Genomic DNA, 17,128 nt, shown 5'->3' on the forward strand with positions numbered 1-17,128 from the left:
CTAGTGGACTTCCCTACGAATCAGCTGGTCCAGTCTTGAGTTTTTAACCGCACCCCATTCCTTCTCCATTGGAAACCCCGCTCATTTCTGCTAGGCCAGTAGGAAAGCATCTTGAAAAGATGAAGGCAACGCTGATTGGCTTCTGTTGTTGCCAAGACGACGCATCGGGAGAAAAGAGAGGTGGTCCCTTCGGCGCGGGTTCTTCTCTCGCACGTCCAGCGACTTCTGGCATCATCTCTTAGTCTTTCTCTCTCCCCCCTCCCCTCCCGGTCATCACAACACGAAGCGGATCGTTTTGTCATTCCAGGCTGTTTCGGGAAGGGTGAAGTCATCCGGAACCGGCCGGAGTTGCCAGCGATGGGCTGTGGGAACTCCAGCGCGGGCAGCAAAGGTGGGAATAACGCGGTGCAGGAAAGGCGCAAGCAAAGCGGGAGTGGGAGGGAAAGCTGGAAGACTCCGGAGTGGAGTGGGGGGGGCAAAGGACAGGAGGAGTCGGGGGTCAAGAAATAGAGTCGAGCGAAAGGGATTTTAAAAAAAAAACTACTGGAGGAGAAAGAGGCTCCATCTGTTTTAGAAGCTGCTGTTTTTCTTTTGCGCCTGGCGAGGAGAAGGAAGAGAAAGAGAGCGCGTGCCTACTTCTAGAACTAGAAAGAAAGTTCTGCTGTGGCAGCTTTGGGGAAGCAAGGTGGTGCTGGGAGGGAAGAAATGGTGTGTGCGCGCGCGTGTAGGTGTGTGTGTAGGTGTGTGTAGAGGGCGTGGCAGCAACGCATTCCTTTCATCCTCTTTTTCTGCAGGAACAAAATAGCTTTGAGGATTCTCCTGGATTCGGGGATGGGGAGGTATAGCAAAAGAACTGGGGCGTTCTTGGTCAGATAACATTTGCAGGCAAGAAAGCCCCAGGGTTGTTGTTGTTTTTTTCTCTATACCTCCCCATCCCCGAATACAGGAGAATCCTCAAAGCTATTTGGGGGAGGTATAATAAAAGAAGAGGGGTGTACTTAGTGAGATAACATTTGCCAGTGAAGTGGCTGATCTAAAAAGTAGGGCTACCAGCTTTTGCAAATCATTATCATTAGCATCACCATGCCCTCTTTTGGCAGAAAATGATGAATATAAGAACCAAGTTAGATTTAAAGTGGTTTTCCTATCATATGCCTTTTATTTAAATTTCCCAGCTATAAATACTTAAGTCAGTGGTTCTCAACCTTTTCTTCACCACGGATTGACGCTCTGGATGGAATACCTTTGGTGCTTTGTAAAATGATTACAATATGATTTCTACCCCAAATGTTGTTGGTGGTTCAGAAACAAGTCTTAACTAAAATCAGCACAGCTTAATCCTAACAATATATATGTTTTTTTTCCACTCCACTGATTTCAATGGGACTTATAAATAAGCACGTGCCTTATTCTGTTAGCATAATTTTGGATATAGATATACTAAGTTCTACTTTTTTATACTTTTAATATTCTCCATTGTACGCATTCATCTTAAAATGTTTTCTGTACTGTAATCTAAGGGAATATGTTTTAAGTTGGCACTTTAAAAAGTAATGATGAAAATAAGCATTAAGACTTTTAGTGTTCTTTACCATTTCAGTTATATTCATCCCCCTTTTCTTCAAAATAGACAGTTTTGAGTACATTTATTTCACGCTTCATGTGTCAACCCTCAGAAGTGGTGGAGGACTATTGAATTATGAAATGTAGAGTGCAAAGTGCAATTTTAAACTTATCTCCTTGTGTCTATATAGGAGGGAGAATAAGTAGAGCTATGTGGCAAGTATCCGCTACTTTTACTCCCTTGAACTTTTCCATTCTTTCTAATAGATGAGGTCATAAAATGTCTAATTTGAGGCATTTCAAGTACAGTATCTCATTAATCAATATAATGATATTCTAAGTCCAATTATATTGCAAAGAATAATCAATTTCACGGCTCAAGGAATAAATCTATTGTGTTTTCTGCCATGCAATTAATAGTTTGAGAAATCTCTTGAACTTGATTAGACCACCCGCTAGAAAATATTGAAAAGACATAACTCAAAGAAGAGATAATGGTTGTGTAATACAAGTGTTCAGATGAATGCATCTATTGTTGCACACTAATGAAGCAGATTTTAGTATACTTTGAAATTAGTCTATTTTGGTGTACCTATTGTACTTTTTACTTTTTTTACTACTTCTGTTCAATCATAATTGATTCTCAAAGACTGCCTGGACAAGTCCCTGCAAAGTTTTTCAGAAGTCATTTGCCATTGCCTCCTTCCTAGGGCTGAGAGAGCGTGACTGGCTTGAGGTCACCCAGGTGACTTTGTGACCAAGGCAGGATTAGAACTCACAGTTTCTGAAGTGGTGCTTTAACCATTACACTAAACTGGCTTTTGTTACAGCTTTACAGTCTTTTAAATGCTTTTTCTATGGATTTGCATTTGGAAAAGGGCAAGGTGCGTTTCTGGTGAAAATCTAGGTATTATTTTAGAGTAAACATATTGATGACTCAGTATTTATTTATTCATTCTATTTCTCTAGCCACACATCTCAGTCAATGACTGGGTGGCCTCCAATTTTTTTTAAAAAAAGGCAGTTAAAAAAGTTAAAAACATTTGAAAACAATAAAAATACTAAAAAGATTGCATGCAGATAGGAACACAATACTTGGCCAGTTAGCAATACCGCCAGGAAACGGGATCTTGAATGCACCCAGGACCCCAGGCATGGGATCATAGCCTGGTTTTTAGGACCTTGTAAAAGGCTAGCAGGATTGGGGCCATTCTGATCTCTTCATAGAGCAGGAATCACTGCAGAAAAAAGCTTGTCTGCTGGTCTCCATTAGCTGGCACTCTGCCTGACCGGATCTGCAGCATGCCTCCTATGCTCCACCTAGTTGGACTGGTAGAAACTCTGGGAAAAAAAGCTGAGCCCTCAGGTCTCAAGCCATGTAGGATTTTAAAGGTAACCAGTAGCTAAAATTGCACACAGAAATATGCTGGTAACCAATGTAACCCATGCAGAAGTGGTGTTACGTGCTCCGTACATCTGGCATCATTTACTACGCATGCATACACATTCTGCACCAGTTGAAATGTCCAAATGGTCTTCAGGGGCATCCCCATGTAGAGTGTGTTACGGCCTAGAGGTGACAACTTACTTTACTTTACTTTACTTTTATTCATATTTATAGGCCGCCCCCTCTCCCAAAAGGGACTCGGGGCGGTGTACAGTCAGTGGAATACATAAAAAATACATAGATCAATCAATACTTAGATATTTAAATACATAAATAATTAAATGCTTAGATGGAGGAGGTTAAAAGAACTGTACATTCAAGTAAAGTATTTAAAACAGTCTTTAAAAAGACCCATAAAAATACCCCAAAGAATTAAATTTAAAATGGTTCCCCAGAAATTCCAATTAAAAATATATCTACCAGGAGGTAAAAACTATGAGTGTGCCAGGCCAGCTAATCGAAACAGGTGAGTCTTTAATTTTTGTCGGAAGGAGCGGAAGTCGGTGGTAGTTCTAATGTCGGGGGGGAGGTCATTCCAGAGGGTTGGGCCCATCACAGAGAAGGCTCTACTCCTAGGCGCCGCCCGTTGGCATCAAGAACATGAGTTACTGTAAGGAGAGCACTAAATAGATACCATGGAGTTGCGTTGCTGTATATGCCAAGGCTTACCTGAATTCTCGTGTTTTGGGGAACACATCTGTTTGAAAAAGTATCTTAACAGGTAGGTTTGAGTTTACCAATCAGGCGAGGTACTCACAGTGATGGCCATTCCACAAATAGGCAGTGTCTCTCCAAGGCAGCCACAATTTCAAACTGTTTTCCACCCAAAAGATGAGAACCCCCATTTAAAGCATAATGATGTGCAAACAGTAGTCATTGAATACACCATATTCAAGGCAATCAAGCACAGAATGGAATCATTGTTTGTTGCTGGATTAGAATGATATCCAAACACGAGTAAATGATTTGCTTGTAGTTTCCTGACTTCTTTCTATCTACCATTACTTCTTATGTAACTCATTTTACAAGAGCATCTGTAGGGCAGTTTAAAAAAAAAGTTAAAATGGGTAATCAAAATCCTGTTTCTTTTATGCGCATTGCAAATGTGGCACATGTAAAAAGTGGGTGATACACTTTTGAGTTTTTGAGTTTTTCAATTATTCCTCTGATCACCTATGTGTATTAATAAATTTACAAAAGCATATGTAGCAGAGCTGGAGGGCGGAGTTAACGGCGCTATAAGTTTGGAGTCATTGCGTTGCCACGAGAGTCCTGCTCCCCATGAATTCCATTGATCTTTACCTTGTGCCAATTTAGGATTGACCTTTAATCGACTAGATTCTTATGTATAAGTTACAGTAATACATTCTTCTGTGCTTAAAATGCAATGAATGCTCCTATTTATTTGTGCTCGACAGCATATTTACAAATAAACTAGAAATTGGTCTAAACAAGACGTGTTTGTTTTCTTATCTGTAAAAGACAATAGTATGTTTTAACCTTGATTTGTTAAACGAGCCATTGTCATTAACCTCAAATAGTCGATTAAGTCGTAAACCTCTGATTGACTAACTAGTAAGAGCTGTGCAAAGCTTTGAAGGAGTGAATCAATTTCACAGTGATTTGACTGAATCACCGTATTAAGTAGCTCCATGAAGCAATGTGTCATCCGCATGTGTGAGGAAGTGAAGCAGAGATAGCAGTTCGTGCTTGGGAAAAGCAGCTGCAGCCAGGCAGAACTGCTTCCCACCCACCCTACTTTCCTTGTGCGTTCACTCACTCACTACTTTACTCACAACCTTATTCACAAACAGTCTTCCAGCTACCTGGCTATTTGAGCCACACCCTGGCGTTTTCAAGGATGTGCTGATGTTCAGAGGCAGCTTCACCCCACCCAGGCCCTTGGCTTACAAAAACAAACGCTAAGACAGAGTCTGGGTGGGTGTGTAGAAAAAAGGAGATCAGAAAATGGCAAGCAAACTTGTCTGGAGATGCAATATCTGGAGATTGGCAGCTATTGTATGGAAGTAAGATGACCAAAGGTGGTATTCAGCCAGTTCTGACATGTTCTGGAGAACCGGTAGCAGACATTTCGAGTAGCTCGACAAACCGGCAAATAGGCTGGCCCCGCCCATGCTGCCTCCCAGCTGATCTTCTTTTGTTGCCCTGAACAGGAGAATGGAGCTGGAAAGCAGGTTAGCAGGGGAGGGAATGAGGATTTTGCAGTATCCTTCCCCTGCCATGCCCACAAAGCCACGCCCACAGAACTGATAGTAAAAAATTTGAATCCCACCACTGAAGAAGACTATACGTCAACTGCCAGGAGCACAATCTATAGTGAGCAGCATATCCTGAAAGGAGTCCTGCTTGGCAGCAACCAGAGCCTGTTGTTGGACAAGGTGTGCCCTGTAAATCATTGCGTACATTATCTGCTATGTTACTGTGAGTCCAGTCCTTGGGAAACAAAACAAAGCAAAACATGGAACAAAAGTACACGTTGGTTTGCTTTTCATGGCCTCACAGGCTCAAGCCAGCACTTTTAGTAACCAGAAAATCTTCCATACTTTCTCCTGGGCATGGACAGAAGCCTCTTCTAACACTTTCAGTCAGCTACTGGAAATACTAAAAGAGATTTTGTGCAGGTGCAGCACTTAACACAGAAAATGTCTACGGTAATGGCTGTTTCAGGTTGAGGTTCTGAGGTGTTTCCTTAAGGGCCATCAGTCTGGTTTATGAACAAAATGGGTGCATCAATGTGATTGTTTTTACCAGCCTGATTATTTTTACCTTAGATAACTTCTAAGTTCACAAACATATTTTCACTTTTTTTTTCATTCCAGGTACTACAGCAACATCAAAAGTAATGTAAGTATATATTTTGATACATTTTTTTTTCTATTTTGTGTTATGTTTTCCAGGTATTACAGAATTTATAACAAGGTCAAGATAGCTGCTAGGTAGTTTGGGCGGATTTTCAATTGGATGACACTAAGCCCTACTTCGTTTAGCCACAGATTATTGAACAAAAAAGCCTGTTTGGTATAGTGGTTAAATATCAGGCTAAAAACTGGAAAAACCCTGAAGGTACAAATCCAGTTGGGTGACCTTGGCCAGTCACGCTCTCTTAGGCCTATGAGGGAGGCAATGGTAAACCATTCTGAAAAAACTTGTCAAGAAAACTGCAAGGACCAGTCCAGGTAATCACCAGAATCAAAAACTGATTTGTAGGCACCAAAAAAAACAACAACAACAAAAAAAAAAAACCCCTACAATTACTATCTTCGTACAACTTGGTATGCCAAATGGCATAGCACGTTACAAAAGCATATTGCATGGCTTAGCATTTTAGCATTGGGGTAGGTTCCGGCTGTCGCTACTGCCAGTTTGCTCAGGGATGTGCCATGTGCACGCTTGAAACGCGCTCCATGCCTATGTGCAGTGCAACAAAAATTGCTCTGCACATGCGCAGAAGGCAAAAACAAGATGGCTGTGCAAACCGGCCTGGGTCGCTGCCGGTTCCAGAGACCCAGGCCGCCAATTTACTACCGGTTTGGCCGAACCAGTCCGAACTAGTAGGAACCTACCTCTAATTAGCATGTATATACTGCAGGGACGTGCGGTCAGGGGAGGCAGGGGAGGCAGAGCCTCACCTCTCTTCATGAAATAATAGTATATAATATTATATACCATATATATATATATATATATCTAATATTATAATAATATATACATCCGCCCGGCCGCGCCCGGGAGCTGCGGAAGGAGAAATGTTGTCGGTGCTCCCGGATGACGAAGCCACGAAAGCGACTGGGGAACGACGAGAACCTTCCTGCCTCTGCTGGATTTCGCGTGCTCCTCGCAACTGCAATATGCAGTCGCAAGGAGCGCGCAAAGTCCAGCAGAGGCAGGAAGGTTCTTGTCGTTCCCCAGTCGCTTTCGAGGACTGCGGAGCATGAGCCGGCGGAGCACGCTCAGGAAGGCGGGGAATGGGATCACGTGTGCTGAAGGATGAGGCAGCCTCAGCCTCCAGCACACATGGTCCCATTCCCCGCCTTCCTGATGACGTCACCAGCCTCACCAGCCATAAACCTCACCGCACGTCACTGATATACTGGTACTACTACCGGTAGTACCTGCTAACTCCTGCTAACTTGAAATATGCTTATTGACAGTTTAGACCAAAGGTGTCCAACCTTAGCAACTTTAAGACCTCTGGACATCAATTCCCAGAATTCCCCAGGCAGCCATATTGGCTGGGGAATTTTTGAAGTCCACAAGTCTTAAAATTACCAAAGTTGGATACCTCTGACTTAAGATGTTTTAGGAACCTAGTACTTATTTGTTTATGCCAACCATAATGTGATTTCTTGATTTTGGCTTAGTGTGACCTATGAACCCAGGTTTTGTGTTATATAAGTCATGGTTTAATATGTTGTGTTAACCAATCAGTTGTGGCTTATTTAGCAATAAGCAGTCTCATAATGAAATAATAATAATAATAATAATAATTGTACACTTTCTCTTAAGGATGTCTTATTGGTAGAACAGGTATTACAATAATAGGATGATGACGAAGCAATGACTTTTGTTTAGTTGGGGATAATTAGGCAGAAATGAAATTACAATGCTTGGGAATCCAATTATAATAGTAGTCATAAGTGCCTTCTTGGAACATCTATGTGGAGCATCATTCTTGGAACGTCTATGTGAAGCTGAGTGAAACTGCAAAGTGCTCAAGTATCGTATCTAATGTAGCCAGAAGCTAATCAGAGCTGCTCAGCCAATGCCAATTCAAGAGGTAAGGATTTCTCAAGAAAAAAATGTATTGAAGGAGAAGATGTCACTGAGGAATCCTATGTTGTTGTGGTTATTGTTAAAGGCTTATGTATCTGAGCTTATAGAATGGAAGGGCAACTTCCTCTTCCTCTTGAAACCCTCTGAGCTTTTGCCCACTAGCCCCAGAGAATGCTTTGGTGTAACTTGTTGGTAGCAGTGGTGAGATTCCAAAGATTTTGCTACCAGTTCTATGAGAGTGTACTTCGTGCACGCAATCGCTCTTCATGCAGGCGTGCCTAATGCGCACTTTATGAGCGTGCACAGCACTCAAAGACCCCCCTGGGTGTCAGCGCTGGTGAGCTGAGCTGTGTTTTAGCTCAGCTGAGGCATGGCAATCCACTCTGCTACGCGAATCAGCTGAGCTAAAAAAACAAGGGAATATAGGACAGGGAACAACGGGGACGGGAGGGCGGGGCCAACCAGAGGTGGTATTTGCCAGTTTTCTGAACTACTCAAAATGTCTGCTACCGGTTTGCCTGAACCGGTCCGAACCGGCTGAATACCACCTCTGATTGGTAGGTACTGCTCCCCCTACCTATCTTTGACAGGATGCATCACCCGGTATCCTCCCCTAACCCTGATGTAAGAATGAGAGAGGGCGCCCATAACTTGTAGTGCTGTGTTTATTGAAAACAGAAACATGGAAAAATGAAATACTTTATATACTATAAATTCTTAGATGTGTGGTTTAGAATCAGGTAACTAGAGATCTGGCCCAGTGGTGAAATTCAATTTTTTTTTTACTACCGGTTCTGTGAGCGTGGCTTGGTGGGTGTGGCAGGGGAAGGATACTGCAAAATCCCCATTCCCTCCCCACTCCTGGGGGAAGGATATTGCAATCTCCATTCCCACCTCACTCAATATTAGGACAATATTTTAAAAGAGAATTGCAAAAATAAAACACAATGCAGTATTCAGTAGACCACAAGATGGCGTTGGTCTGTTATGATATTGCACATAGCTTGAGATAGAAGTCAAAACAGAAAAGCTTAAGAATTCCTTTAGATTGGGCAGAGAAAATTGGTCAGAAAATTTAAAAAAAAATAAACTTCATATAAAGTAGGTCTTATCTAATATATAATATAGTACCCTTAAAATAAATACCATCTCTGTTCAAACTGTTTCTTGGAAACTCCATTTTAATTTTAATAAGAGGCTGGAAATAATTCCGCTTTTTTTCCTTTTTCTCAGCACACACCTGCTTACAATACAATACAATACAATACAATACAATACAATACAATGCAATACAATACAATACAATACAATACAATACAATAGTAGAGTTGGAGGGGACCTTGGAGGTCTTCTAGTCCAACCCCCTGCCTAGGCAGGAAACCCTATACCGTTTCAGACAAATAGCTATCCAACATCTTCTTAAAGACTTCCAGTGTTGGGGCATTCACAACTTCTGGAGGCAAGCTGTTCCACTGATTAATTGTTCTCACTGTCAGGAAGTTTCTCCTTAGTTCTAAGTTGCTTCTCTCCTTGATTAGTTTCCACCCATTGCTTCTTGTTCTACCCTCAAGGTGCCTTGGAGAATAGTTTGACTCCCTCTTCTTTGTGGCAACCCCTGAGATATTGGAATAATGCTATCATGTCTCCCCTAGTCCTTCTTTCTCTTAAGCTAAACATACCCAGTTCCTGCAACCGTTCTTCATATGTTTTAGTCTCCAGTCCCCTAATCATCTTTGTTGCTCTTCTCTGCACTCTTTGCTTGCTCCATTCCACAGGAGTTCCATCTTTTTTTAAATTAAAAAAACTATTATAAATCTCATAAATCCACCAAAAAAAGTAGAAATTAGGCCACCCTCTGTACCTATATGATATAACTCAACTTTCCCTGGTGAATGTTGATTGAAATTCTGATGCCAATGGGCAATTTGTTATTTATTACAAATTAAAACTCCTTGCCCTCTTTAAAAAATGTTGACAACCTCATAAATCAAATAAACCACATTATAAGGGTTTAAATCTGGGGTGCAAAAATCCAGATGACTACTAAAACGATGCCAAGAAATATAGACAACTCTGTATTTTAAGATATATGATTCTACTAATTTTCTAAGTGCTTTGAAGCAGACTGTTTATAAAAAGAACTTTTTTCATGGTTTCTTTAAATATAGAGTTTACTCAATATATACGTAAAGGTATGATTATTATCATGATATTGCAAAGTAATTTCTTACATGGTTTTTCATCTAGCTAATTCTTTTTTTCTTTTCTTCCAGTTTTATTTTTCTTTACCAGGCAGAGTAATAAACAATCTAGGCCTGTGATGATGAACCTATGGCTCTTCTGAGTTCCATCGCATGCATGCGCGCTGGACAGCTGGTCCAGCATGCATGCACGAGATGGAACCCAGAAGAGCAGCTGGCCGCCGGGCGCATGCACACGGACAGCTGCTCTGTTCCAGGTTCTGGTGCTCCAGTGCAGTTTTGGTACTCGGTGCTGATAGATTAACCATCACTAATCTAGGCCTTTTGATGGCACTCTCAATTTCTTTGCAGCATTAATTTTGTTTGAAATGGTCACATGTGATGTATTTAAATGATATGAAGTGTTTTATTTTCTTTATATTTTCTTTTCTTTAATGGCTCCATGGTATCATAGTCAGTGGTGGGTTTCAAAACTTTTTAGAACCTCTTCTGTAGGTGTGGCCTGCTTTGTGGGAGTGGCTTGCTGGCCATGTGACTGAGTGGGAGTGGCTTGCTGGCCATGTGACTGGGTGGGAGTGGCTTGCCGACCATGTGACTGGGTGGGCGGGGCCAACTTGTAAAATGTGGTGAAACTCACTTAACAACGCTCTTGCTTAGCAACTAAAATGTTGGCTCAGAATCTCTGGCATTTGAAGCACGCAAGTCTTAAAGCTGTCAAGTTACAAGATCCTTGCACCCCTAACCCTTTAGAAAAAAAAATCCAGGGGTGTTCAAACTTGACAGCTTTAAGACTTGTGTACTTCAACTCCCAGAATTCCTCCTCCAGTCATGTTGGCTCAGGAACTTGGCACTGAAACACGCAAGTCTTAAAGTGGTCAAGTTACAAGACCCTTGCACCCCTAACCCTTTAGGGAAAAAAAACCCAGGGGTGTTCAAACAGCTTTAAGACTTTAAGTTTAGATAGGACTCTTAGAGGCAGGTGGGGCGATTGGTGAGTCAGCCAATCAATGAGCGGCAGGCAAGGCAAGCGTGGTGCGGACGGGCGGGGGGAGGGAGCTGGAACCGGTTCTAAACGGCACAGTAGATTTGTAGAACCTCTTCTATAGAAGCGGTTAGAACTGGCAGGAACCCACCCCTGATCATAGTAGAAACATTGTTGCTGTTTTCCCTAAAATAAACAAGCTTTCTCCTAATCCTTATTTGTAGGAACTGTGAAAGTTCACACTTTGCTTCATTATTGTTACTATTGGTTGCATTTGCATTCTGCTATTTTGTGCTCGGGAGGCTGCAGTTTAGTACAATACTGTTAGAGCAGTGTTTTTCAAACTTTGGCAACTTTTAAAATCTGTGGATATCAACTTCCAGGATTAACCAGGCAGCATGGGGAATTCTGGGAGTTGAAGTCCAGAAATCCTGCTGAGGTTGCAAAACACTGTTAGACTAATATCAAGGTCCTGACATATTTTAAAATTTCTAAAATGAATTTACATAGTCCAACTGCATGTTTTTATTGTGGAATTTCCCATCTTCTTGCTCTTGATAAAAGGAGATACTCATTCCAAGTCTTTTTATTGACTCTCTGTGAGATGCATCAAGGAAACTGCCTTGGTTGCGAGTTGGCACGGAACAGTGCTAAGTCTCCGGAGTGTAGAAAATTGTGCTGTCTAATGATCGCCATGCTCTAAATGTAGAAATGGTCAAATGCTATGCAGTGGAAGAAACGATAGAATAGACAGAAGAGAAATGAAGATATTGTAGGAAACAATAGGACTGTGGTGGCGAACATGGCGGCATGCGAAGTCCTCTCTGTGGGCACGCCAGCTCAGCTCCACCGCGCATGCGCGCATGCCTCCTTCCAGCCAGCTGATTTTTGGGCCCCTGCCATGCATGCAGGAGATGTGTGTGCATGCGCAGGGGGCAGGGGGTTGCGCACTCAGGCACAGGGGGCAATGCGGGGGTGGTGCATCACCCCCCCTTGCACCCCATTTGTTTGTTTCAGGAAGCTTCAGGGAGGTCTGCTAGGGCACGGGGGAGCATGCACATGTGTGGGGAAAGCACGGGGGCGTGCACATGCATGGGAGGTGGGGGAGCATGGGGAGGGTCATGCACACATGTGCAGGGGGTGGGATGCATTGCATTATGGGTGTGGGCCTGTGCAGGCCCGTTGTTGCATGCACAGTTGCACACGTGATTTCAGCAAGCGAGGAGAAAAAGGTTAGCCATCACTGCAATAGAAGTTAGTGAGATAGACTAGAGGAGGCCTTTTTGCAGAGGTGTATTCAGCCGGTTCAGATCGGTTCACCCAACTGGTTCACCCAACCGGTTCACCAGTAGCGGAAATCGCAGGTGGGCCTGCCCATTTGTCCCGTCTCTATGCTGTCCTATTTAGGCACGTTTTCGAGCCAAAGCGCATGCGCGGAAGGCCGAGCGTATGCGTGGGCAGCTCACATTTGTGAACCGATAGGGAAAGTAAGTGCATACCACCTCTGCCCTTTTAGATAACCTCTCTGCTATTTTATTGGAGCCTGGACTAATTAACACTGAATTCTCAAGACGTTTCCCATTTACTGTTGCTTTCCTGAACCTACCTGAGAAGAGTAGGTGTTCAGCTACTTATTGACAGAGAAGGAAGTAGTAGATGGAACTGGTTGGGCCTTAAGATACTGCAATCTTTACTCAATCAGGCTTGAAAACATATTGCTAATTTCTCTTTCTCTACTGAACACAGAGAGCCACCACAGCAAACTACAGTGTTATGTTATGCAGCTAGTCCTCAACGTATGACCACAACTGAGCCCAACGTTTATGTTACTAAGTGAGAAATTTGTTAAATGAGTTTTGCCCCATTTTATGACTTCTTTTGCCACATTTGTACAGTGAATCACTGCAGTTGTTCAATTGGTCACAAGGTCGCGAAAGGTGATCACATGACCCCAGGACACTGCACCTGTCATAAGTATGAGTCAGTTGCCAAGCATATGAATTTTGATTACATGCCATAGGTTCACCATCATGGTTCTAATGAATCAGCAGGCAGGTTTTTTGATAGCTTTACAATTGCAATAGCAATAACACTTAGACTTATATACCACTTCACAGTGCTTTACAGCCCTCTCTAAGTGGTTTTACAGAGTCAGCATATTGCCCCAACAATCTGGGCCTCATTCTACCGACCTCAGAACGATGGAAGGCTGAGTCAACCTTGAGCCTGACGAGATTTGAACAGCCAAATTGCAGGCAGCTGTACAAGATCCATATCTCTGTTTCAAACGACAGTGATCACATGTACTTTCCTAAAGAGAAGCATAGATATAGGAGATTTGGGACATGGTCCAGGTTGGGCTTTTAAAGACTACTTTTAAATTATTAAAATGTACTAACTTTTTAAATTCAAACCTTAAATTGTAAAATATTTTAATATTATAATGATTTTTAATTTGCAGTGCTCTAACTTTAAAGGGCTATCAGATGATTTTTGGTATCAGATGCACGGTATATTTTTTATTTCACAGTATTGTTTACAATATATAAATCCATTAAATAAAATAAGCAACCTTCCTTGTTTCTTTCTGTTAATTGCAGAACAGATGCATCGGTATCAGAAGATGAAAAAAGGAGGTGTGTTGACAATGAACTGGACTGAAATTGCATGGATCAAAAGTAGGCTGCTATGTCATGAGAAAGAAGTCAAGAAAATTATTTAAAATGTGTTTTATAAGCCCCAATCCAACAGCTTGGCATTTGTTTGTCCAATAGGAGCTCATATTTTAACTAAGAAAACATGTCACTTTATTGTCTTGTAGTCTGTCCCTGGGAAATAGTTGCAGCATTATAGTTTCATAATGATATTAAGTTTATTATAAGAATGCTCCATGAATGGCCTTTGTGTGATTAGCACTGCGGATATTGTCTTACAAATATAGTTAAATGCCTGTTTCAAATATTTAGGTTGATTCAGATAATAAAATACTGGATCTCGACTGGAAAAAATACAAATGACCACTTTGCTGTTGTATTTTTGCAGCCAAGATCTAGTAGCCCTGTTATAGAAGAATGTTCATTTTCATCAAAGAAATACTGGGTTTAAAATTTATATCATTGGGTTCAGCCAGATACCTATGCCATTTTATAAGGATAAAACAACATGGATGGATGTAAATAACAAAATATTGAAAGGTATGCAAGATTATCCAATGAAACTGAGACAGAAAGTATTATATAGTTTTATGCTGATATATTACAGCAGAGGGATTGTAACCTCCACAGATTAAGAAATCTGGTTTTAATGAAGTATTTTAATTTTTTTTTCTAAACCAATAAACACAATAAAGGTAGTCTTTGACATATGACTGGTTGTTTAGTACTTAGTTACAATGGAACTGCCACCTTACAATCTGGATTCAAAGTTCTGACAGCTGTTCTCCTCCTGCAGTCACATGACCAAACAAGGTACCGTATTTTTCAGACTATAAAATGCACTTCCCCCTCCTTCAAAAAAGTGGATGGAAATGTCTGTGTGTCTTATAGAGTAAATGTTGCCAAAGCCCTGCCCATCCATCGGCCCCCACCCATCGGCCTCTGCCTTCCAGCAATTTGCCTCCTTGCAGCTAACAGCCAACAACCTGGTCAGCTTCATCCTCCTGAAATACCACCGATCAGCTGTTCCAGGCTGCGGGGATCACCGCTGCCTATCGCCATTGCCACCTCTGCGCCCCCCCATTTTTGGCCTCCACGCAAGAAGGCAAATTGCTGGGAGGCAGAGGCAGATTTTTTTTTCCCTCCCCAAAAGCTAGGTGCATCTTATAGTCTGAAAAATACAGTACTTGGCAATGGGCCGCATTTATGCCATTTTTAGCATCCGATGTTTATGTGTTTGCATTTTACAGCATTAGTTCACCATTTTCTCTTAAAAGTCCTCTTCTGGGATAGCTCAGAAGGCCATTCTTCCAGCATTTGGCTGACATATTGAGCTAAGATGCAGATGTCTTCAACTATTTTGTATCGTGAACATGGCAGGAATATGTTAGGAGGGATAATAATATTGACTTAGCATCTGTGGAAAACCATCAGATTGGTCTAGAAAGTCCAAGCATCCTGTTTTACCCAGCTATTAATCAGGGGTGGGTTGCTACCGGTTTTATTACTGGTTCGCAAGTAGTAATATATCTGCTCATGCGCTATTCAATGTAAATTGTTCTTCGTGCATGCGCAGAACAATTTACAGTAAACTGCCCATGCTCAATCACTAAAATCCAAAATAGGGACGCCCAGCGGCGGCGAGGGAATCGGTTCGGGGAGTGGCAGGGCTGGGTCATTGCCGGTTCTGCGACCCAGGCCTGAATTCCATTACTGGTTAGGCCGAACCGGGCCGAACTGGGAGCAACTCATCTCTGCTATTAATATAAAAATCTGCTTCCGGTAGCCATTGAAATACTTTCTTTCAGAAGTAAATTGTTGCATGGGAGTCTTTTGGGAGGAGGGGAAGTCACAATTTCCCTCCATTTTGTTTCTGTTTGTAACCTGAGTGTGTATTAGTATGTTCCTTTGTAATACATTCATATGAGAAGGTATGTAAATCTGAACATATGAATACATACATGTGGATTATTCCCCCTTGATATATGTGTCTATGTGTGGCTGAGGGTGAGTGTGTGGAGTTATCCCAATCATTTTAGCCGCTCACTTTTTGTGGGGAAAACGCAAAAATGCTCTAACATGGAGTCTCTCAAATACTTGTCTCATATTTGGATTACATTGAGCTTATGCATGTGAAGCGCTTTGACTAATTAGAAGTCTTAACCAGACATACACCTGGAGCCACTCGCTTAAATATCCCTCCCAAGTATATCCCAAGTGCCCCTCCAAAGGTTACCATTGGATTGTAATTTTTAGTGTAACAGAATGAGTAATACTTAAGTGTAGGGTGAGTAATGAGCAGAATAATTTTATCCTGCCCAAATTTCACTTTTGAGAGAGCAGTTATACTAAATAATGTAACACATGGTCCAAAAAAGATTAAACCTTTTTGCCGTGAGTAAGGTTATACTTTTACTATGGTATCCAGTCACGACTTTCATGTCTTTTTCATTAAGAGATTATGGAGGTGTTTATGTTGGCTTACCTGCTACAGCCGCCAAGATTTCCAGCCAGACAAAAACAGCACCTAAAGGTATTTTTTTAACCACTGTTTTTCAGTACTTCCAGTTTCTAACATTTATCATCATGCTTAGGAGAGGCAGATTATCATTTGAAACATTAAAACGTTTTCAAGTTAAATGGCAGCCCTAAGTCACTCCATGCAGTTTAGGCAGAGCAAGAAAACCAGAGCAATAGCACTTAGACTTATATGTTGCTTTATAATGCTCTACAGACTTTGCTAAGTGGTTTACAGAATCAGCATATTGCCACTAACAATCTGGATCCTCGTTTTACTGACCTTGGAAGGATGGAGGGCTGAGTCAACCTTGAGCTGGTCAGGATCGAACTGCTGACAGTTGGCAGATAGCCTGCAATACTGCATTCTCCCCACGGCTCTCTAGAGATGCAAACAGTTACGTTAATTTCCACTGCGTTCACTTTGTTAAGTGAGGGAGTCACCTTTAGAGTCAGAAGCCATAGTCATGAAGTTGTTAGTCTGTGATTTAGGCCATAGATTGAGAGCCCTGAGCCATATGATCGCAAGAACCAGCTTGACCTAATCAAAATATAGGTGTTCTGAAAGTATTGTTCTGAACATGAAACTGATCTTCAGTCTGACAACCTCAGCATAGGCTGACCATCTGTCTTATTAGAATTTGCTATTTCCTATCAGTTAGGGCTATCAATACAATGAAATTTGAAGGCAGTGAAAGCCTGCTGCAATTTATATGAAGTTACCTTTACCAAGTAATGCGTAATGGTGTGAACTCCTGCTACTTGTCCCAGCTTCTGCTTACCTAGCAGTTCGAAAGAATGTAAAAATGCAAGTAGAAAAATAGGGCCCACCTTGATGGGAAGGTAACAGCATTTTGTGCACCTTCGGCATTTAGTCCTACTGGCTACATGACCACAGAGACATTTTTGGACAGAGCTGGGCTGACTCTTCGGCTTTGAAACGGAGATGAGCACTGCCCCCTAGAGTTGG

At 41.9% G+C, this 17,128-nt stretch overlaps 1 protein-coding gene across 7 annotated transcripts in view; it reads left to right on the plus strand.

The window, feature by feature from the left end:
- LOC309394003 (overexpressed in colon carcinoma 1 protein homolog) overlaps nt 1-17,128 on the plus strand; it is a 28,903-nt gene that overhangs the window by 8,294 nt on the left and 3,481 nt on the right. For 2 of the 7 annotated variants that reach the window (XR_014175681.1, XM_081956653.1), the window contains exons 1-4: nt 270-391; nt 5,851-5,875; nt 13,588-13,623; nt 16,098-16,174. Coding sequence is in view for 1 of the 7 variants with exons in the window: in XM_081956653.1 (XP_081812779.1) it covers nt 358-391; nt 5,851-5,875; nt 13,588-13,623; nt 16,098-16,174 (172 nt within the window). In the remaining 6 variants the exon portion in view is untranslated. Of the gene's footprint in view, nt 1-269; nt 392-5,850; nt 5,876-13,587; nt 13,666-16,097; nt 16,175-17,128 lie in introns of those variants that run through there. The other 5 variants (XR_014175676.1, XR_014175677.1, XR_014175678.1 and 2 more) reach the window with 4 other exon arrangements.

Source organism: Natrix helvetica (genome assembly GCF_964273705.1).
Source record: "Natrix helvetica genome assembly, chromosome: 6".
NCBI lineage: Eukaryota > Metazoa > Chordata > Lepidosauria > Squamata > Natricidae > Natrix > Natrix helvetica.